Raw genomic sequence first — 24444 nt, forward strand, 5'->3', positions numbered from 1 at the left:
TGATTTTGAAGAAGCGCAATGCGCGCCGGGGGCGGGCAGCATTCATGTATTTATGTGTGCTCAAAGTTGCACACATGGTTCTCCACACTTTTCATCCTCAGGTTAGGCTGAGAAAAGTGACCAGCCCAAGGTCAACCAGTGACCGTCTGAGTGGGGATTTGAACCCTGATCTTCCAAGCCTAAGTACTGTATTTGTAAAATGAAGGGTGCACATATCTGTAAATGCACTTATTTTTTTAATAAATATCTCAAAAGACAGATTTTACCCTGCTTGTGGGACAAAGTTTGGGGCTAATTCAAGAGCCAAGCAAAGGGCTGGCAAAGCCCCTTTTGCTACAGTTACCCAGTGTGCGTTCCACATTTGTAAGAAATCAATATTTTAGCATGGCAGCACCTATGCTCTCAAACTCCCTGCCAATGGACACCAAGCAGGCACATTCACTGTACTGTTTTTGGCACCTGCTGAAAACATTTTTTTAAAGGTGAATCTGTCCAGGCACGTGGAATGTTGATATACGTTTTATCTGCTTTTGTAATTTATTGTTGATTTTATCTTTTGAAGTTTTAAAGAGTTGCTTCCACTGTTTATACTGATAATTTTATTGTTCTATCCGCTTTGTAAACTTCTTTGAGGCAACTTTTTTGAGGGTGGGTTGTTGTTTACAATCAAGTGGTGTATAAACCTTATGAAATAAAAATAAATAAATAAATCCGATGGCTGTCAGGACAGTGGGACAAACATCAGTCAACCACCTGACATAATCATGACATGAAGTAAATGACAGAGGGTGTCCCACCCACCTGTCAAAGTTGGCCCATGGAAGGTGGGGACAAGTAAGGACCTGGCTTGGTTAGCCATAAAAGGTTCCCCATCTCTGGACTAAGCCATGCACCAGCCGAACATCCAGCTTGCTGGTTTGACTAGTTGCAAAGCTGGGTTCATGGTGCAATAAACTCAGCATAAAATGACTATTGCAGTCTTCACCAGCCAAAGGCTTCTTTGCTGTCATACTGTAAAGGAAACACCCTTCTGTTTGGTCTGGCCCTCTTAGCCAAACACAGGTCTGCTGTGGGCACTTTGCTGCTGCTTGCTTTCTGTTGCAAACTCACAGGCAAACTGCAGCTGGAGGATTCCATAGGAAAAGGTCAGTTGCCACAGGCTCTTTGAGCAGGAGTTCCCCCTCCAGATAGTAAATCTTTAGGCTTGCCATGGCAACCAGCCTCAAGTCGGCTTTCATTTGCATCAACTCTCATCCCTCGTAAAGCCCATCCAATTTCCACTGGAGTAATCAAAAGTGCAGAGTGGGAGAAGAGGAGTGTGGGAAAGATCTTTACAGGCTTTGAGTAGACAGATGACTTGCTGAGTGGACAGATGGTGCCTGTGGGCTGTTGCTGCAGCTTATAAACCAGGCGGAGAATCAAAAGTAATAGCACAAGCCAACGACCTGTGCATGACAGACCTTTGGAAAGCACTGAAACCGTTCAGCCTAAGCCAAAAGCAGGACAGTTTCATGGGTTGTTTTCTGGACCACCTCCTCTAACTAGGAAAGATGGTAGCTGAGCATGTGTTGTTGTTGTTGTTTAGTCGTTTCCGACTCTTCGTGACCCCATGGACCAGAGCACGCCAGGCACTCCTGTCTTCCACTGCCTCCCGCAGTTTGGGAGCATGTGTAGTGTACTGTATAAAAGAACATTTAAGAAAGGCTTATCTGAGCCCAAACATACAACAACAAAGGAGCTTGTTTGCTGCCTCTCTGCCTGGTTCATTACTCTGTCCTTGCCTTGGCCTGTGATGCACCAGGGCCATTCAATTGCTTTTGCTGTAGGGATGAAGCCTAATGACCTGTCCTCAGAGGGGGTTACATGTTTCCTTCTTATGAGTCATTGCTCTGGTCTTATCTCCTTCCAATCAACATCTGCTGAGGACAAGCAATCCTGCAGCATCTCCATATAACATTTGAGTGGATCATTCAATCACTACCAATGAAAAGAAGCAGCATGAATCAATTACCTACGGTACTAGGCTCAGAGGAGTGGCATTCCCCCCCCCCCCACGCAGAGTTTCTTGCTGGATTCTAAGGAGGAGGCACACACCAAAACACAGAGAAGCATAATACTGCCAATATTGCAGGCAATAGCCGGCCCTAGACATTAATAGCAATTTCCATTTCATATTGTGGTATAAAGTTCAAACCTGAAACCTTGTGTTGTATTTACAGGTAGGTAGCCATGTTGGTCTGCCGTCGAAACAAAATAAAATAAAATAGAAAAAATCCTTCCAGTAGCACCTTAAAGGTAAAGGTAAAGGGGCGCCTGACCATTAGGTCCATGACGTAGGTGGCGCTGTGGTCTAAACCACTGCGCCTAGGGCTTGCCAATCAGAAGGTCAGCGGTTCGAATCCCCACGACGGGGTGAGCTCCTGTTGTTAGGTCCCAGCTCCTGCCCACCTAGCAGTTTGAAAGCACGTCAGTTGCAAGTAGATAAATAGGTACTGCTCTGGTGGGAAGGTAAACGGTGCTTCCGTGCGCTGCTCTGGTTCGCCAGAAGCGGCTTAGTCATGCTGGCCACATGACCCGGAACCTGTCTGCAGACAAACGCCGGCTCCCTCAGCCTATAGAGCGATATGAGCGCCACAACCCCAGAGTCATCCGTGACTGGACCTAATGGTCAGAGGGACCATTACCTTTACCTTTAAGGTGCTACTAGAAGAAATTTTTCTATTTTATTTTTATTTTGTGTTGTATGAATAAGTACTTTCTCTTGTTTGTCCTGAATCTTGGAACATTTGCAGCTTCAGTGGATTACTCTGGCCTCTAATACGGTATAATGAGTGGAAGAAAAACTTCTCTTACCCACTGTCTCTATACCATGCAAATGTAAGGAATGTGCTTCACTGTACTACTAAGATACACAATTTTTTGGTTAGAACTCTGCAAAATGGGTTGCAGAATGGGATAATCAAGCAGCTTGACCAGAACCCAGTTAAGTCAGGATCTTGGATTTGAGGAAACAAGAGAAGAGGGGGAAATCCTTGTCAGGGTCGTCTCAAGCAGGTTGGGCGCCCTGGCGCTGAGGCCCGGAGATCGCGCCGGCGCCCCTGCCCTTGCAGAGCGAAGCACGGCTTTTGTGCGGCTTTGCGGTGCAGCGCCCCCCTGCCGGCCCGGCGCCCTGGTGCCCCGCGCCACCGAGACTGCACCTAGAAAACCCACCATAACCACCACCACACCCCTTCTAAGGCTACACACACACACACACACACAGAGGCATTTATATATATGAGTACAGGCATATATATGAGTACAGGCATTTCGGCTTTGGGAAATAGATGATACTGTTATAGATTCCGCTGTTATATAAACATGCAAATTTTGCATGTAAATTTGTTTGGGGATTATGGCATGAACTTGTTAAACCTGACCCATCCTGGTATCAAATTGGAAGATGGTAGATTCATTGAAAAATAGCACGTAGGCTGTATATACCGTAGTTGGCAAAATACTTTAGTACTTGAACTGGTGGACTGGAAGGCTTGTAGCCAGAAGGTATATTGGAGAACCAGAACAAAGGATGAAGAGATCAAGGCGTGATCTCAAGAGACAAAGGAAGAAGCCCATGCTAAAGGGTACCCTTCTAACATCTTAAGAACTGCCTGGCTGTCATATGTTGATAGGGAATGTTTTAGCTGGAGGGAAAGTAGATTTGCTTTTAACTCTTTGTTTATATGCTCTTTTGCTCCAAATGGAAGGAAAGCTATGCATATTTACAGCTACAGTATTCCAATGTTAAACCTATTCCCCAACAATGACCTTAAAACCACCATTATCTTTTACTAAACTTTTGTTCTTGTTTTCATATAACTTGCATGGTCTCCTTTAATATGCTGCCCCATGTCTAGTGCCACATACTAAGATACCTGGAAGCGTTCTTTGGGAAGACACAGGGAATTTTAGGCTGATTGGTGAAAGGCAATGAGGAGTAAATCACTATTTCACTTGGTGGCAGAAAAGGTGTAAAAGAAAGGGATCTACTCCAACCAGGCTGCATCTCCCTCCCCTCATCACAGCACAGGACCCAAGAAAACTGGAGTGCTGTGGCAGGCTTCAATGAAAGCGAGTATCTTTCTTTCACACAATCTCTCCCACTTTGTTTTCCATCCAGTCTCACTATTCTGTCACATTTTGGTTGGTCAACAGTTTTAAGCTTTCGCCATGCACACTCATGTAACCTACCTCTTCCTCTGCTTAGCTTCTTTAGTAGTTTCCTCCTTAGGGGGTAAAATATTATTTTTTAAATTTGATGTGCAGAGGATTGGCAAATGGCACCCAAAATGATCTCAGCATCCCTGCGGTGAAGTAAGGGGAAAGCGCTTCATCCTTTCTCCTGCCTGCTATAACACAGCACAGATCCTTACTGAGGCTCTAGGCTTGTCATACTATCAAACTCAATGCAGTGATCACAAGGGATGGCTGAACCTCAGAATTCATTTAAGCAAAAAGTTCTCCCAAAGGTTTTTTGAGTCTCTTGGAACCAAAATGCAGTCAAATTACAGGATCTTCTATAAGGCTGAGATTTTTGAATCTGAAAAGACAAGGTGAAAAAGAGAGCCCAACCCTTTCCTCTGTTGCCAGTTAAGTATGGAGGAGGAATTTGATTCTGCTTGTATTTAATGGGAAATGGCCTGATCTGCACTTTCAGAAACAAAATGATCAAGGGCATATGAACTCTCATATGAGGAAAGGTTGCAGCATTTGGGACTTTTCTCTAAACTAAAAAGGTGAGTAACAGGTGACATGCTAGTTTACAAAAACTAGACATGACATGGAAAAAGTGGACAAAGGTTTTTCTCCTTCCTTTATAACACTAGAACTCATGGACATCCAATGAAGTTGAATGTTGCATGAAAGAAAGTTCTTCACAAGGCAGCACAGAGTTAAATTATGGAACCCACTCCCAGTGATGGCAGAGATGGCCAACAACTTGGATAGCTTTAAAAGAGGACTGGGTAACTTCATGGAGGAGGAGGCTCTCAATGGGTACTAGCCACGATGGCTGTGCTCTGTCTCCTGAGTTGGAAACAATAATGCTTCTGAATACCAATAGCTGGAAACCAAAAGCAAGATGAGTGCTCTTGTGCTCAGGCCCTGCTTCCAGGGTTCCCACGGCATTCGGTCAGCCACTGTAAGAGCAGATGGGCCATTGGCCTGATCTAGCAGGCTCTTACTATTCCAAAGCACAATGATCCTTTGAAATGTGTGCTTCTCTGCATTCTGCAATGGAGCTCCCCACACAAACAATCCGTACAAAAATTCCATATACTGTACTAGGGGAAAGGGTACAGGAAAATGCACGTTAGTGAAACTACCAAAAAACAACAACAACAAAACCACCATTGTTAGCGTAATGACTTGCAAAATGCGTAATTAATGAAAACTACGTACAAAAATGTATTTACTGGGAGAAAATGGCACTAAAACACTAATGAATTTTCATGAGGATTCTTGTTTAGAATAATTGTCAATTGCTGTAGAAATGTGGAGAACTGAATTTAAGACTGGAAGAATGAGAAACTTAGAGAACCGCAATGGATAGATTCATCCATTCTTAGTTGCCAGCTAGAGTTCTAAGAAACAGATCAGGGTGTAGAAAATTATCAAGGCTGGTTCTAGAGGTAGGAGAGGGGGCAAATTCTGGTTTTATTGCCGCTTTTTGCAATACATTCATAGCTAGTTCTAGTTACAGGTAGGTAGCCATGTTGGTCTGCTGTAGTCGAAACAAAATAAAAAAAACATCTTTCCAGTAGCACCTTAGAGACCAGCTAAGTTTGTCATTGGTATGAGCTTTCGTGTGCATGCAATGACAAACTTAGTTGGTCTCTAAGGTGCTACTGGAGAGATTTTTTTTTATTTTGTTCCTAGCTAGTTTTCATTGAGCCTGGTATGGCTTCAGCCTCTAGGTGGCTTATTAAACTTCCCAAATCAAAGCCAATTATTCATCAGCTGAAAATCCATGGAAAATTGTTCATGCTTGTTTTCCATGCAAACCATCTTTCATTTTTTAACCCTTTGCTAGAGATATGACTTTTTCAGACCCAAGAGGGAGAATAGTTAAGTGATCAAGAGAAAAAGCCCCTGATCATGAAACTTACAGGAACGAATAAGCACAGGCAGCTGTTAGCACTGCATCCAGCTGGTGCTTTCTGATTGCTTTAAAAATGGTTATCTTTTTGGTGCCCATTCAAGTATTCACAAATTACATTCCCCTTGGGTTGTCAGTTCAAATCCATCCCAGGTCAAGCGGTACCCAAAAGGCATTACATTCTGGATGGTTGCTTAGCTCAATGCAGTGAAAGGGTGGGATTAGTTGGTGGTGGTGTCAAAAGCATAATGGCAGACACAGCTTTTGGGGTCTCAGTCAGTATTCTCGGGCAAGATGACTAGGAGCCAATGACTACCTCCTTTAATCTCATGGTACACTTTGGTAAACAATGGTCGCACCGGCTTTCCACAGCTTGGTGCCCTCCAGATGTTCATCCCCTCCAGACACCCTTTTCATCCTATATTCATGATGATTTGTGCTTATGATGCTCTCAGGGTGTAGTATGCAACCCTGCTTTCAATACTGCTTGTGCCTGCAAATGTTCTGGGATAGGCATGCTGCTTCATTTCTAATCTGTGCATGACATAAAGCAGTGTTTCTCAACCTTTTTTGGGCCACGGCACACTTGTTCCGTGAAAAAAATCACGAGGCACACCACCATTAAAAAAGTTTAAAAAATTAACTCTGTGCCGCCCTATATTATAATTTTGACTGTAAGAAACATTTGCCAAATATTGCTTTCCGGCGGGTCAGCACTGCCGAGTTCTTAAAAGATCCGGGTTTCTGATGCACCCCACCCGACCCCGCCGTCCCGTATCTTACCCTGTGCGTGTTCTTGGACTTGTGAGAGGACGATTTGGTTTTCATGCCTCCGTGAATTAGCAACAAACTACCTTTTGAATGATGGAGATTGAATATTTTAAAAGTAGCTACTTGAAGTCCGCTCGATTTTCCAAAAAAGAGACACACATGCGGCACTATTAGCTGCTGGGGGCTGCCATCTTGGCTAAAGGATTCTGGGATGATCCTGTCACGTGAGGCATGGGGAAAATGGAAATAAAGAAATAGGACGCCCAGGGAGGTGGAGTTTGCAGCTGCAAAATCGCCCTTCTCGTCGCCGCACATCGCGGCACACCAGCCAGCGTCTCTAGTGTGCCGCGGAACAGCGGTTGAGAAACGCTGTCATAAAGCTTCCTGCTGAAATCTTGTAATTTATTTCACCAGTGTTCTGTCTTGTTTGTTTGTTTGAACTCTTGCTTTTGTACAGTACCAAGACTGCCTCTCTCAATGGCAATAATGCAGTAACATTGTAGAAACTTTGCAGAACAACTAGTAAAGCAGAATGATTTGTGAACAGCGCAGTTTGAATCCACCACAAATACACTATTGAATCAGTCACATGTTGCAGAATACACTGGCAGAAAAACACACACACCCTAGTCTGGAGGAGCCCTTAGTCAGGAGTTAAATTCCCACAATTCCTGGCCTCTGGCCTGGTTGGCTGGGGCTGATGGGACCCAGAACCTTTGAAGGACACTAAGTTGGGGAAGGCTCCCTCAGAGCCCCTTACTTTACAATAGAATTGGCAATTGTTTTATCAGTCGTGTGTTTGCTGCTCTGGGCTCCTTTTGGAGGAAGGGTAGGATATACATTTTAATAATAATGATAGTAATTATAATGATGATGATAATACTCAAGAGTCCATAGGCTGAGGAAGGTGGAGGACACACTTTTCCTTCAAATGCACAAAGGTCAGCAAATATTGTCATAGCATAGGCCAAACATGTTTTCTTAGAAGTAAGCCCTACTGTGCTCAATGGGGTTTATTTCATTGTTAGAGCATTTAGGGTTGCAGCTGAAGTTTCTTTGCAGCTCAAAAATAAGTGTTTGTTTCTAATTTTCCATAGCAAGCTGAGTTGTAAACTCCCTTACACACACACACACACACACACACACACACACACACACACACACACACACACAGACACTCTTGTTAAATATTGTAGCATTTCAGGGTTTGTTTGTTTTTTGCTAGAGTCTCTTGAGCCTAATCATAGAATTTCCCCCACAAGTCAAGACAGAAGCAAAAGTCATTTTTCCAAGCGAAGCAAGAGTCAGAGTTTATGTTGAGTGAAACATCCACATAGATCAGAACATCCTCCTGTTTTTCAGTCAGTTACAGATAGAAACATTTGTGAGTGTAACACTATACTTATTTGACTTTTCTTAAGATGGGGTGTGTGTGGAACCTCAGGCTCAGGGGCCAAATGTGGCACCTCAGACCTCTTTATCTTGCCCTTGAGACCCTCCCCAGATATCACCCCACAGCCACACCCCTTCTCCCCAGGCAACACTTCTTATTGATTTACCAATGTTGTTGCTTGGTTGGAATAAATCCTTCAATTCTGATACTGCTTCTTGCTTCCTGCGTGTAGGATGGGGTGGGTATGCAATTGTGTGAAGAAACTTGCATACTACTGTACACAGGAAAATGCTCGCATTTGTGGCTCTCCTCACTTTTGCCTGTGGCACACTGGCATGTGACCCCTGGAAACCTGGCCAGGAGGAAATGTGGATCTTGTGTTGAAGAGTTCCCCACTCCTGGTTTAAGGCAACCTCTGTGAAGTGCGAAGCAGATGCTTATGGGCCAGAAGACATCTCCACCATCTCATATCCACATAAATTTGGAGGATTCAATACAACCATCTCCCCTTCTGATGCACAGTTAATATATTCATTTGGTCCTTTATCACCTTCTCCCATGTGCTGCTTGTCTCCATTGCCTTTGTGAAGCAGGCTGATTGCAGACCACCTCGGAGAGGGACAGTGTTGCATAGTGGTTAAAGTTTTGGACTAGGACCTGGGAGACCAAGGTTCAAACCCCCTCGGCCATGAAGCTCACTGAATGACCCTGGGTCAGTCACTGCCTCTCAGCCTAAACAACCTCACAGGGTTGTTGAGCAGATTTATAGAGGAGGGGGAGAACCCTGTACTGTACCACAAGCTCCTTGGAGGAAAAAATGGGAGATAAAATGTGTGTGTGTGTGTACGCACGTACGCATGCGCGCGCACGCGCGCGCACACACACACACACACACAGAGAGGAGAGGCAGCACAACCAACCACCAGCTAATTTAGCATCCACTCTATTACTGAGGCAACCAACTCTTGCTCTCCACAATATCCTTTCTAATTGTTTCTCCCAGCTTAATTTTAACACAGGGCCACAGAGCTTTCCAGCATCTCCCTTAAGAGACCTGCACACTGCTTAAGAGATGGCTGGTTAATAGAGTTCACAGCCCTTGACATTACTGTATACCGGTAATTTGATTTTGGATTTATAAATAATGCAGACCTATTTCAGACTTCTGTGTTCCCAAATATCCAGAATGCTCTCAAAGGGGCATTTGGTGCCCAAACTGAACATAGTCTGAGGCCCAATTATCAAACACAACAGATCAGTCTGTAAGCCTGTTTTTAGATAATACCACTATTTTATTTTAATCCCCCTGTACCCACAAAACTAGCATGTTGGGAAAGTGTCTAGTTTTGAATCCTAGTCAGAATCAAATAAGAGCCCTTCTGGGTCAGGCCTAATAATAACAACAGTAATAATAAAAATAACAAAAACAATTTATTACTTATACCCCACCCATCTGGCCAGGCCTCCCCAGCAACTCTGGGCAGCTTTCAACAGGATATTAAAAATACAATAAAAGATCAAACATAAAAAACTTCCAAAAACTTCCCAAAACAGGCTATCGTGCTTCACATGGTGAAAGGAGAGATGCAATTCAAAGAGCCCACAAGCAGGAGTCTGAAGGCAACATCCCACTCCTAACGCTACTCCCCTGCAGTCAATATTGTGGTACAATGCCTCTGAACATAGAAGCTTCATAGAGTCATCTTGACTCATATCTACTGCCTCACAAGGTTACCTTATGACAGCCTGTAAATTCAAGATTGCCCAGTTAAGCTAGGCCTCTGTCATCAATAGATTCACATCACCTTCTCAGAACCCATCTAGAGAGGAAGGAGGAGCAAAGTATTCTGGGCAATAGCTTATCTCCCAGCTTCAAGAAGGTGTCAATCCCCTCTCACTGAGAGATGTGGGTGCCTTGTGAATGGCTAAATAAGGCTGTGCAATTAAAGCACTATGATACCATTTTAAACATTCACAGTTTTCTCTCAAAAGAACCTGAGAAGTATTGTTTGTGAAGAGCGGTGAGAGATATTAGGAGATCCCTATTCCCTTCCCAGAGCTACAGTTCCCAGAGAGGTTTAACAATCAATTCCTCTTCACAGGGAATTCTGGGAATTGTAGTTCTCTGAGGGTGAAAGAGGCCCCCTAACAATGCGCAGCAAAAGGGACGAGGGTGGCGCTATGGTCTAAACCAGTGCTCCCCAACCTTTTTATCGCCGCAGACCAGTCAACGTTTGATAATTTTACCGCGGCCCACAGAGGGGGGGGGACGTTGATTGTTTATATTTTATTTAGATTGTTTTGATTTAATAATTTTAATTTAATTGTATTTAAATGTTCCTTGGGCGGCCAGGTACCAATTGATCCACGGACCGGGACCGGTCCGTGGCCCGGGGGTTGAGGACCACTGGTCTAAACCACAGAGCCTAGGGCTTGCCGATCAGAAGGTTGGTGGTTCGAATCCCTGTGACAGGGTGAGCTCCTGTTGCTCAGTCCCTGCTCCTGCCAACCTAGCAGTTCGAAAGCACGTCAAAGTGCTTCTCTCTGGCGGGAAGGTAAACGGCGTTTCAGTGCACTGCTCTGGTTCGCCAGAAGCGGCTTAATCATGCTGGCCACATGAACTGGAAGCTGTACGCCAGTTCCATCAGCCAGTAAAGCGAGATGAGCACCGCAACCCCAGAATCATCCGCAGTTGGACCTAATGGTCAGGGGTCCCTTTACCTAACAATGCTCAGCACCTTTGACACACTACAACCCCCAGAATTCTTTGGAGGAAGCTGTTACTGTTTTAACAACATGGTGCAAATGTGGCCTAAAATGCGTCTTCCAAACAAAACCCACCTTGGTCCGAAGTGATTAAAAGATGACTGTAACAAACAGGCCCTTGCCCCTAAACTGCCACCTGGCTGTTCATGTTGCCAGCTTATATGTGAGGAGTCTGGAAGTCTACTTGTAAACAGCTACAACAGAGTAGGGAGACTTGAACAAAAAATGTTCTCTTTATTTTCTTAGAGGCCCATACTCCCCCTTCCTTTTCATCCTATTGCCTTTTCTTATATTTCTGAAAACTGGCTGCCGGGGCGTGCACATGCATTTGTGCCATACTTAAAGGGCTACTTACCCCTCACATGATGAGCCCTTATGTCCCAAACAGCATGTATTTGTAAGTGGAGTTGACAGGGAAAAGCAACAAGCTCCCTGGAACTCTGGTGAGGAGCTGGTGAGCTGGATGCTCTCTCTGCCTTGCACATCCTGGTTTCACTTCCACCAGGTTAGAGGGAACATCAGGGAGGTGTTGATGGCCCTTGCACAGCTGCCAGAAGTGGATGTGCAGGGTGGCCCCCGCAGGTGTGCTTCAGGAATGCTGCTGTCCTATTGCCAGCATTGAAGTTTGAGTCAGCTCTTAGTCCAATTACCTTTTGAACATAGAAGAGGAGGCAAAATGTATTGGGCCAGTTCTGGGAGCAGCCATTATTATATCTTGTGGCAGCAAACACCATCATTTGGAAGGAGCAGCTGTGACTTCTTTCTCTTTTGAACCTGTCTGTCTATTTCATCACATTGCATTTCAAGCCTGCTGTTTATTTTATTTTTTAAAAAAACACACAAAACAGTTTATACAGTGCAGATAAAAACCATAAAATACAATGATATAAATACAATATTAAAATAACAACATACATTAAAACCCAATACAGTGGTACCTCGAGTTACAAACGCCTCAGGTTACAAACACTTCAGGTTACAAACTCCGCTAACCTGGAAGAGTTACGGTACCTCGAGTTGAGAACTTTGCCTCAGGATGAGAATGGAAATCGTGTGCCGGCAGTGCAGCGACAGCAAGAGGCCCCATCAGTGAAAGCATGCCTCTAATAGAACGGACCTCCGGAACGAATTAAGTTCATAACTAGAGGTACCACTGTAATACAATACACAATCAGAATACAGCAACAAATATGAAACCAATTTTGCAGTTCCTGGCATTAAAAGGTTCCAAGAGATAGGAGTCAGTGTCGTATAGTAGTTAGAATCTTGAATTTGAACATGAAGTTCACTGGGTGACCTTGGGCCAGTCACTTCCTCATCCAGCAAAGCTGCTGTCAGCCCTGGGGACACGGAGGAAACACAGGTACCTGTTTCCCCAACCACCTCTGCTGCAGGGCTAAACGCTTAAAAAAAAAGTTAGGGCAATATAGATCAGGAAAATGGTCCAGGGTAAAAGCCTGAGCATCCCTTCTCCCTGCAGTTACTCCATCTACATTTGGAGCCTGGCAGAGCTGCTGTTAAAAATAAAAAATAAAAACACCAGGAGTTCCAATCATGCATTATGCATTTTGGCCTTGCATTTGGATCAATAGTGGCATCTAGTGGTAGTGATTTTATATGCTATTGTTTTCTAAAACTAAAAAAACTACATATCTCATCACCATTCATCTCAATATCATGTGAACTGGGCAGTACTGCTTAGCGTTAAGACAGAGCATACAAACAAGTCAGCTAGTTATATACTGGTCCATCTTTGAGTTTGCCTCTTTGTTCATCAATTCATCACCTTAAAAAACAACAAGATGTGCAAGCATTTTAATACTGGTTGCAAAGTTGTTCTGGGGGTTTGTGAGGTGTGTTGGTGATGACAAGGGTACTAGCCAATCAGCGCCTCCCACAGCCTGCTTTTCCACAATTCAAACCATGCCGTTAACATGCAGAACTAGTTTTTTAAACCAATATTATTTTGTTGTGAGCTAACTTAGGATTTGTATCCTGAAGAGTGGGAGTATAAAAGGCTAAAGTAGATGAATTAAATAAATTCAAAACAAGAAAGGTACATTGTACTGAATGTTCTGAGGTTGCTTTCAAAATTGCTCTATAAATGTTGTGTCCTTTGCATTTTTAATTAATAGTTCTTAAATATCCTCTGTATTTTGTAATGATTATATTATTTCAACCTGTTTGCCCTTTTTCTGTAGTTTGCAATTTGAGGTGTGTGTGCTTAAAAATGTAAACAATATTCTCTCTGCCCCCCCAATAGAATTAATAATGTTTTTTACAAGTAACACTAGAAACCTATTATTGCATTTCTTATTCCCGCCAATCAAGAAAAAGGTAGCATTCATTAGAGTAGTGGTTCCCAACCATTTCCCCCACGGACCACTTGAAAATTGCTGTCAGTATTGACAGACCACCTAATGATTTTTCTTCTCATTGTAGAAATCATAATGTGGTGTGCTAGACGCTGTATGATTTTAAATTTTTATTCCTTCCTATTATTTTGTAATATATCATATTTTATATTATGACAAATTGAATTCATAGAATGAAAGATAATTAAAACATCAATATGAATACCGAATGTGCCATCTCTCATCTTTGGGAGATGCCACAAAATATCCACAATCCATGGCTGCCCCACTGGAAGTAACAGGAACAAACCAAAGAAAGAAAAACAATTGTTTCACTTTTCTGCCTCCACCTGAGCTGGCTGCATTTAAGAAATGGTGGTAGCTCTGCTGAGGATCTCACGGTCTCACCTTCTCCCCAGTGGGGACTGATCTACAAAATGCAGTTTTAGCCTGCTCCCATCCTACACATAGTTATCTGGGGTGAGTAGTGGATGGGAAGGTAAGCCTCATTAGACTCAATAGGTACTTCTGAGCAGGCATGCATAAAATCAAGCTGTTAGCAGCCTTGGTAGAAATGCCCTACACCAGGCATCCCCAAACTGTGGCCCTCCAGATGTTTTGGCCTACAACTCCCATGATCCCTAACAGGACCAGTGGCCGGGGAAGATGGGAATTGTAGTCCAAAACATCTGGAGGGCCGAAGTTTGGGGGTGCCTGTCCTACACTGTAAGGGGGACCAAGATCTCAAACAGCTGGTCTGGCTGGGGCTGATTGCTGTCAGAGACATTTTGCTGCTGCAGACAAAACACCTAATCTCCCTGCCCCCGCCCCACAGATCTGGGTCCCCTCCCTCTGCCTGACCTCGCCGTTGCTCCCATGTTGCTGCCAGTCCCATCACTGCACCTGTACCCTCACCTGTAACTGCACTGCTGGCCCCAACTTTGTGGCGAGGGTGCAGTGAGTGCATTGTTGGCAGCATGAATGGGGCTTGAAATGGGGCAATAGTGAAGCGGGGAGGGGGTCAGAGCTGCTGCATGAGGCAAATAGCTTCACCTCGCCTCCTGCATGGGCAGACCCTGGTTGCAGTCCAAAATGCCTGAAGGGCAGGCCCGTCCTAGCCATAGAGGCTAGTGGCGCAGAGAACCACGGCGCCGGGCGCTGGAGGGCGCCAAGTGAGCGCAGGGTTCCGGCGATCTGGCCAGGAGGACTGCGCTCCACTAGCTGAGAGGTTGCGCCGCGTCTCTCTCCTTCTCCAAGGACTCCGCGCTGCGCCTCCTACTCGTTTCCTCAGCACTGGGTTCCGCTCAGTGGAGCTTCGCCACCAGCGTGCGCACAGCGCCCAAGCAGCTCTTGCTGGTCCCGGGGTGCATGCGCTGGTGGCGAAGCTCCACTAAGCGGAACCGAGCGCTGGGGAAACGAGAAGGAGGCACAGCGCGGAGTCCTCAGAGGTGGCCTACCGCTGCTGCCGCAGTCCGCTTGGCACTCCCGGGCCCTTGGAGAGGCTCTGGAGGGGGGCGCTGGATGGGCTTAAGACGCCCTGCTGAAGGGCACCAGATTGGGGAAGACTGGTCGAGAACACCTCGGCCAGGTACTTTTAAAAATAATAACAAAATAGGTTGTTTAATCTAGAATATATCTACAGAATATGGTGAGGTTTTCAGTTTTCATTCCACTTGATCAACTTCTGCTTAAAGAAAAATAAACAGTGTTCTTGCATAATGCAGCATAGGCAATACTTACACGCACACACAATAAATCTAAGCAATGCCACCAAATCACGCTTCTTTCTATTCTTAGAATGTTCTTTTTTTGCTTTATCCTTAATCAGTTACAATACTTGGTAACCCTGGGCAGTTCCAACTTTGATCTTCAGTTACGACCGGTGTTTGAGGTAGTTCAGCAGCGACAGTGGGATATCCAGTTGATCCACAGCAAAGGGACGGTTGGCCAGTTTTAGGAACTTCCTGATTGCTAGTCTGCATTGCGACATCAAGGATTTGGGGACAGCTGGAAAGGGAGTGGGAAGGAAAAAGGGAATGGAGAGACTATGATTACCGTACCGCTGAGCTTCCAAGCCCCCCAGAGCTCCTCAATATCTGAGGCATTAGCCAAGAGCAAAAGCAGGGAGCTGAACAGGAATCTGGGAAGGCACGTTAGAGAAACACCTCAGGTGTTCATAATTTTGCAGTTCCAACATGTACTGAAATCTACATCCACCTCCTCATGACAGACTGGGAGATGATCTGTCAGACATGAGTGCCTCCTAATCCTACCTGGAGATGCCAGGAATTGAACCTGGGACTTTCTGCTTGCAAGGCTGATGTTCTACCACTGAGCTATTCCCTAGTACTTGAAGTATTTGATCAAATTCTGGAGAGCTACCCTGAAAAATATATATGGTGACAGGGGTGAAGCCAATGCACATTCCTTATAGGAAAAGTGGCTGGAAAATACTGTTGGTGGACAGGGCTACACATCTGACCAGGCATTTACACAATACAGGTGGATGGGTCCTAAATTTGCAACTGAGCATATTAAGAAACCCTTTAGTAAAACTACCAGCATATCTATTCAATTTAACCAGTATTTGTTAATGTATAAAGTAATTGCACTTTAGTGAATTTAGTTGGCTGTGTTTGCACTAACAAGTAGGTCCTTTCCAAAGACAAGACATGAATGTCACAATAAAAGACAGCAAACCAAAAACAAACCTGTGTTGCAATAAGAACTAATCACAACAATACAAACACAACACGTCAAAAATATATAATAGAATAATGATATCATTAGCCTACGTGTTTGTATTGTTGTGACAATAAAAAACAGTGTGCACGCTTTAAAATGTATGGTGCGTACACAAGCAGTAATGGATGTTACCAAAGAATAATAATAATAAAAAATGGTAAAAAGTTACCTCTTTCTCTGGCCAACAAATCCAGCATCTCAGAGTTCACTGAGATCTTATCGAGCATAATGCCCGGTAGGTACACATTGGCTCCAAAATCTATCAGGAGTTTGACGAATTCTGCTCCACATCCGTGCCTCAAGCAGATTTCCAGCAGACTCTTTGGGTGCTTAATGCGGGTGATCATCTTCTCATCAGTGCAGTTATAGTTGGGATCTGCACCATGGAGTAGCAGCATCTTGAAACACTCCAAGTGCCCATAGACAGCGGACAGGTACAAAGGGCCCGAGCAGGCAACAGAGTTGGCCGCCCACTCTGGGACTCTGGCTTTGACGTTGGCCTCTGCCCCATGTTCTAAAAGTTCTTGAAGGATGTCAATGTCCCCTTCCCTTGCTGCCGTGAGCAGTGGGGTGCAATTGTTGTGGATGCTGCCAGAAGGACAGGCCCCTGCCTCCAAGAGGGCGATCACGCAGTTGAGGTGGCCGTTGTTGACAGCTGTGAAGAGTGGTGTCTGGGCCTTCACGTCCAGGCTGTCCACTTCGGCTCCATGGGCCAGGAGGACCTTAACACACCTCACATGGCCCTTTGAAGCCGCCAGGCGAAGCGGGGTCCCTGGCACCCCCCAGCCGCTCCTGCTGTTGATGAACCGCCTGTATCTCTCTTGGCGCAACAGTTCGTCCAGAAGTCTGTAGTTGTCCTGGGAGACGGCGAGATTCAGCTCCTGTCTTTCTTCATCGCCTTCTTCATCTTCACTGGGCTGGAGCATGGAGAAAATCTTGGTTATGTCCACCAGGCTCATCTTTGCTTGTCTCTTGAGGTTGATTTTCATCATGAACTGTGCAATGCTAGAGAGCTAAAAGGCAAAACAAATAAACAAAACACAGTCACAATGTCCTGGTTATACATGGGATGCATGTGCAATAGAGGCTCCTGACTGGTGGGAGAGGTGAGCAAAAGTTATTATTGTTCATTATTATTATTTCATTTGTCAATTGCTTCCCATGAGGCATGCTGAAGCTATTTACAATTAAAGCACGCATAGAGCAATTGCATATTTGAAAGCAGATGTCACCTTTTTATATATTAAAACAATTGGGGGGGACCAATTATGGGATGCATGCTTGTATCCCCCAAGAGCTGTATGTTCACCATGGTGAGCCCGATTTTGTGGAAATCTGCCTCCCTCCTGTTGAGGTCAGAAAGGTCCCTTGGCCTCACTAAAGACTTTTTAATTTTATTTCAGGAGGCATTTTAAGTTTATGGGTTTAACCCATTTTTATTTACATTGTACTGTAGTCTTTGCACACTGCTTAGGGACTATATAAATTGTCTAAATGTGTAAATAATATATAAGGTAGAACAACAATTTAAACAACATCAAGAATATCTCCTATATAAAATTCATTCAAATCCAGCCAGGCACCAACAGGTATCTATATATATGGGTTGTAGTTGTAATAGAGTCCTGGGGATCAGCTAATAAGCAGGGATGGGGGTCAGTGATCTCAGTGATCAAGCAGGGATATAAGGTACCAGGTACTGTATCCTGGAGACAAAATGTCAAGGGCCTTGAAAATGAATACTGTGCAAGAACTTTGAACCTGGTCCAGTAGTGTACAGGCAGTCAGTGCAAGCTTTTGAGTTATGTGCTGGCAATAGTTTGTCCCCTTCGTCTAGCTGCAGTATTCTGCATTAGCAGAAACCTCCAGCCCACGCCCCAAGGATAGCTCCATGTAGAGTGAACTGCAATTACTGAATCTTGAGGATGCCATTGCATAAATCAGTGGCCAGACTTTCCCCGTCCAAGAACAGTTGTAGCTGATAAAAGGCCTTCCTTACTGTAGGTGTGTTTTGCAGAGGTGGGGAAACACAGGGCTAATTGTGACCCTCCATGCCTTTCTATTGGGTCCCTGGGATTCTTCCCAAGCAACACCCCTCTCTACCAGGCTGCACCCCTCACTGGACCTGGTCTGTACTCTCCTCCTGTGCTTTTGACTGGTTTGAAAGTATGCTTGAACTTCCTCTTGCTTGTCTGATGGAGAGTAGTCTGTCTGTCTGTCTGTCTGTCTCTCTCCGCATGTGTGTGCATGCATAGAAACTTGAAGCTTCTGACTTTTGCATGGTTGGAATCTAGCCTACTCTATAAAGTAAGAGTCATACCCCTTTGCTCCACCAACTTTTGTCTCTGGCTCCACCCACTGTTAGCACACTGCCCCCCACCCCAGAAGGTTGGCTATGCCCCTCAGATTGAAATAGTATCCCCATCTCTGCATTAGAGAGAGACATTACTGCAGAAGCACCTTAAACAGTGCTGTGCTGTTTTTAATGTTTTTACTGTGTTTTACTAAATTTGTTTTTTACATGATTTCAAATCCATTATAAATTACTTTTAAAATGATACGCTATATGTATTTTGCTTTCAATGTTTTAGCTTTGCTTTAATTTTTGTAAGCCACTTTAAAAAATGCAGGGTAGAAATAATTTTTTTTAACTAACTGAAAATAATTAATTAACAATGTGTTTTTGCATGAGTCACTGCTTTGGATTTGACTTCATACAAAAAAAAAAAAGTCAGATGGCTCATGAAGGAACAGAATAAGCTGGAGCAGCACCAGATATAGGGCATTGCGTGCATTTCCCCCAGGCAGGGAGCCAAGCTGAAGGGGGTGCAAAATTGAGAAGATCCACAACTGAGAATTTCCATTTGGGGCCGCCAAATGTCGGTCTTGCACAGGGCACAATATTACGAAAGATTACCAAAGTCTGCCCCTTGCAAGCAGGATCTTCTGTGAGTGGCCAATTTTTACTCTTATCCTGACTCTATTAACATTTAATCCATAAAAATCACAAGTGCTTCTGCAATCTGAGATCGGGGTGATAGTGGTGTGGGCTGCATCAGATGTTAGCCAAAGAAAGGGGCAGAAATATATTCCAGACAGCCAGGGAGGCCCTTTGGAAGCCAATTCCTAACATTTTTCACTTGAAGGAATGCCAAGCTCCACCTGCCCAGCTACAAAATGCTTTAAGCTCGAAGGGTAAAAAAAGAATTTCAGATGCATTCCATCTCCAGAGCATCCAAATATATCCTCTCAGTCAACCACCCTGCTCCTCCATTCCTGCTCCTAAATGAGAGGCCAGAGCCTCCTGCAAAGCATCCATCTCCAGCTGCTCACCTCGCGACCTCAGCCTGGACAAGTCCACCCTGGTTTTGGAAACAGCCACCCACAAGCCTTAGTTACAGCCTATCCAGGGAGGCATGTACCAAGATCCTGGGACTGGAGCAAGTCCCCTAGGAGGAAAGGTTGCAACATGTAATTTGGAGAAAATGGGAGTTTTCCTCTCTCCCTCTCCTAATACTCAAACTCAGGGAATACAGGAGATAAAATACCAAATACAGAACCTAAAAACCACCCACCAGCCATACCACTGAAAAGAACTACATAACTGTATATCTTAAAAGGATTGGGAAATTAGGCTGGTGTTGAAAGGGCAATATCGGAATGTAAGATCAGGCCAATTGCCCATCTAGTCCAGCATCCTGTTCACACAGTGGCTAACCAAACACTTATGAAAAACCCTCAAGCAAGACCTGAGCACAAGAGCCTTCTCCCCTCCTGGGGTTACCAGAAGCTGGTTTTCGGAAGTATTCAGAGCATAGCCTCCATCATGGCCAGTAAGTAGCCAAGGACAGCCTTGTTATCCATGAATTTTAAGCTACGCAGGTTGATAGCCATCATTACCTCTTGTGGAAGCCCATTCCATTGCTTAACTATGAATTGCATGTAGAAGCACTTTCTTTTTTAATTGTCCTTAATGAGGACAATCCTTTCAACATTCAGATTCCTTGAGTATCCACGAGTTCTAGAGATACAGGGCGGGGGGAAGGGACGGGAGTTTTCTCCAGGCCATGTACCATTTTATTCTATCATGTCACCTCTTAACTAAAATGTCCCAAACCCAGCAACCTTTCCTCATAGGGGCATTGCATGATCATTTTGGATGCCCTTTTCTGAACCTTTTCCAGCTCTGCAATATCTTTTCTGAGGCGATGCGATCAGAACTGTGAACTGTATTCCAAATGATGAGGTTGCAAGCCTATAGAGAAAGGCATTTTGATGTTTTATTTCCAATTCCTTTCCTAATGACCCCTCACATGGAATTTGCCTTTTTTACAGCTGCCACACACTGGGTTGGCATCTTCATTGAGCTACCTACTATGACCCCAAGGTCTCATTCCTGGTCAGTCATCTCCAGTTCAGACCCCATGAGTGTACATGTGAAATTAAGATGTATTTGTTTTTTGCCCCAACATGTATCACTTTGTACTACTTATTTACACTGGATTGCACTTGCCATTCTACTTCTCATTCACTCGGTTTGGAGAGGTCCTTTTGGAGCTCTTTACAACCCTTTTGCATTAAGGATTCTGAACAATTTAGTACCATTCACTAACTTGGCCACTTCACTGCTCACCCCTGACTCCAGATCATTTATTAACAACTTAAAAAACACTGTTCCCCATACCGATCTTTGGAGGACTGCATTTTCTACACCCCTCCATTCAGAGAATTGTCCATTTATTCATACTCTCTCGTTTTATTCCAGGACAACAATGTGGGCACCAGGCGAGCTTCTTTAGGGAAACCATTTCAGAACTGAGAGGACCACCACCAAAGAGGCCTCATGGCTACCCTCCAAACTTCAGGCTGAGACAGCATAGAGAGAGGAGGAGGAGGAGGAGTTTGGATTTGATATCCTGCTTTATCACTACCTGAAGGAGTCTCAAAGAGGCTAACACTCTCCTCTCCCTTCCTCCCCCACAACAGACACCCTGTGAGGTGAGTGGGGCTGAGAGACTTCAGAGAAGTGTGACTAGCCCAAGGTCACCCAGCAGCTGCATGTGGAGGAGCGGAGACACCGGTTCCCCAGATTACTAGTCTACCGCTCTTAACCACTACACCAAACTGGCCTACCATAATGAGTTTAATGTAAAGAGGGGTACATACAAGAGGGGTGTTTTGTACAGTTGTGCAGGACCTCAGCTCTGGGATCCAGAGCCTCACAGGTCATCTTCCCCACCCTAAATGACAACTCAGGAAGCAGCAGATGATGGAACCAGCAGCAAACAGGTCCAGCATGCCACAGCATGCTTTATTTTCTTCTAATTATTATTATTCTTTCTAAAGTTGGGGTGGCCAGCAAGGCAAGTGCATTATTAGAAATGCTTGTTTTGTTATATTTACTTTAACCACATTATCCTTTTCTGCAACAAAACGGAGCTCATTCCTAAATCAAGGCATTTAGCTTCAGGGCAGCAGACACCAACCCTATTTTATTGCCAATCTCATGATCATGCTATAGGTGAGTCTAAAAGTAAAACTGCACGTGAGTAGAAAAATTATTTTCTTACTGCAAATAATAATAATAATAATAATAATAATAATAATAATAATAATAATAATAATCCGGGTTCGCCAGAATGCCTTTTAGTTTTAACATATAAGGCAGAGCTTTCTAAACTTTACATGTTGGTGACACACTTTTTAGACATGCATCATTTTGTGACACAGTAACTCAGTTTTACTAGCAACCAGGGCCGGTTCTAGGGGTAGTCTGGGTGGCGCGGGGCGCCAGCCCAGTAGGGGAGCACCGTGCGGCAGAGCCGCACGGAAACTGTGTTGTGCGCTGCGCCCGCCCACCAGTCGCGGCAAGAAACGGGGTGAGGGCTCCGGAGCAATACCGCACCATGGCGCCAGACGTGCTTGAGACGGCCCTGCTAGCAACCTGGAATCAAACTACGTAACTCATTTCCAGCCCTGGGAGGAACGCAGGGAGCAGTCGCACGACACACCTACACACTGCAGCCTACACACTAACATGTCGCAACACACAGTTTGGAAAGCTCTGATATAAAGAATGTAAAGAGGCAGGTGTAAACAGTGGTGTATGGGGGGTGGGGAATGTTAATTGTGTGCTTCACAACCAAAGTAATAAATGTCTGTCTAAGGAAGCCCCTGTTGAGAGCATTAAGGCCAGGGTCTAAACAAGGCTGTCATTGAGCATCTGCTTTGCATGCAGAAGGTTCCATTTTTAATCCCCAGCATCTCCAATTGGGGTTGGGAATGTATCGAGTCTGGAATTCTGGAGATGCTGCCATTCAGTGTAGACAAAACTAAGCTAGATAGATTAAAGGTCTAAGTATAAAGCAGATTCCTATGTTCCTGTGTACCCAAGCTTAATATTATTATTTCCATTATTATTTAGTCTGCAAATCACTTTCCACATAATATGCCCCAAGGTAATTTACAGGCATATCCTTCAAAACAGCCAAAATAATTTTTATAAACAGCTACAAGGATCATCATGTGCAGTTTTGAAATTTGTGTTAATACATACCACAATGATTTTAATCAGCTGAATGGCCCTGAGGTACACTTATTCCTTCCACAATCCCTACAGCAGTATGATAATAGAGGTTGGACTGGGACCTGGGAATCCAGGGTTCAAATCCTTGCTCAGACCTGAAGTTCACTGAGTGACATTGAACCAGTTGCTAGCTTTCAGCCTAACCTACCACACAGGGAGGTTGTGAGGGTGAAATGAGGGAGGAGAACCATGTGTGCCTCCTTGGAAGAAAAAGGTGGACAAAATGCAAAAATTTCTAAATCTGCACAATGACTGTACATGAATGTAATAAGTCTGTTGTCGGTGGAGACATGCAGTGGAACTCGGAATTAGAATCTTTAAAGGATTGCACCACCACTTCTCAGGGCTTCCTGTCCGAAAACAACAGCAAAACCCCATTCTAAAAACAAACAAATTTCACTTCATATCAGGGAAAAATATTCTGGTTTTGTCCACGTACCAGGATTGTCCCCTTCCCCGCCCCCCAAGTGTCGCAATCCATCCCCGCCACCTCCTCCGCTTAGGAGGCCAGGCCAAGTGGGCAGCGATCCAGCGCGTAGAAAGAGAGCGTGGGAGTTGCTTGTAGGTGCGCACATGTGAACAGGGACCAACTCCCAGCCGCCCCGGGGAAAAAACCGATCTGCCTCTCCAGGTGGAGGACTCGGAGTCATGGCCAGGCGGGTGGAGAGACGGGGAGGCCACCTGGCTGAAGATACTCACGAGCTGGTTGCTGGCCGGGCGGGTTGCGAGTCGCTTTGCCCTGCCTCGACGGAGCGGTGCCTGATGAGCCGCCGGCCAGTCCGGCTACGTCGCCGCCGGGCCTCTGTGAGGTCGCTGGGGACCAGCTAAGGCAGGGGGCTGCCCCACATCGCGGGTTTCTCCCTGGGCCGGAATAGCGAGAGAAGAGAAAGGGACCAGGGGGATGGTCGTCGGGGCACCGACTAGGAAGGAAAGCGGAGGCTAGCGCCAGCCGGCTAAATGGACAGCTGCACTGCTGCCGGCCGCCGATCAAATAAGGGCTCTCTGGCTAATTATAGCCCCCTGCTTGGGCGTCTTATCTGACAACTTCCATTCTTGGAAAGTGCAGCCTGCAGGAGGCAATTTAGAAGGGCTTGGGTTGGGACCTGGACGTCGGGCCTCCCAATAGCACACGGGACGCATGGCGCAGATCAGCCTTTTGGGGCCCTGCAGGTCTTTTGGACTACAACTCCCATCATCCCCAGGGGACAGCCGTCCAAAGCATAGGAACATATTGAGTCAGATGATTGATCCATCCAGCTCCGTGTTGCCTACATTGATTGGCAGCAGCTCTCTAGCGTTTCAGGCGGGGGTCTCTTCCAGTCCTGCCTGGAGATACCACCGCGGACTGAACCTGGGGCCTTCTGCATGCCAAGCAGGTGCTCCACCACTGAGCTGCAACCCTCCCCCACTAGAGGGCACTAGGCTGGCGAAGCCTTCCCCAGGTGACTGTTCCCTTGCATGGGGATTTAGCAAAGGGGATGAGTACGGTAGGTTTGTGGTGGTAACAAGGCACTGTCGGCAACAAGATCTCAGGCCTGGAAAAGATTTGCAGTGCCAGGATTCAGCCCAGGAGAATGATACATGTGGCTGCATACTCTTCCTGGCCCTGAGTGGCCCCACAGCCTAGTTCAGGGATGAGGAGGAGCCTGGTGGCCTCCAGTTAGGAGTGTCAACTTGAATCAAATATTGGGGG

General features: G+C 45.2%; 1 protein-coding gene across 1 annotated transcript; it reads right to left on the bottom strand.

Annotated features, from left to right (window-relative positions):
* Positions 1-14784: 14784 nt before the first annotated feature.
* ASB12 (ankyrin repeat and SOCS box containing 12) lies at positions 14785-23656 on the bottom strand. Its single transcript, XM_035101240.2, has 3 exons — positions 23451-23656; positions 16335-17178; positions 14785-15427 (listed from the first exon to the last, which is right to left on the bottom strand). The coding sequence occupies exons 2-3, from the start codon at positions 17155-17157 to the stop codon at positions 15294-15296; spliced, it is 957 nt and encodes a 318-aa protein (XP_034957131.1). The 5' UTR covers positions 17158-17178; positions 23451-23656; the 3' UTR covers positions 14785-15293.
* Positions 23657-24444: the final 788 nt, after the last annotated feature.

This window comes from Zootoca vivipara, chromosome Z (genome assembly GCF_963506605.1).
Source record: "Zootoca vivipara chromosome Z, rZooViv1.1, whole genome shotgun sequence".
NCBI classification, from domain to species: Eukaryota; Metazoa; Chordata; class Lepidosauria; order Squamata; family Lacertidae; genus Zootoca; species Zootoca vivipara.

Excerpts from the sequence above, each read along its gene's own strand:
- ASB12 (XM_035101240.2), bottom strand. The coding sequence starts at position 17,157 with ATGATGAAAATCAACCTCAAGAGACAAGCAAAGATGAGCCTGGTGGAC. Across the intron at positions 15,428-16,334 it reads TTTGTTGGCCAGAGAAAGAG|CTGTCCCCAAATCCTTGATG; the intron begins GTAACTTTTTAC and ends CTCCCTTTCCAG.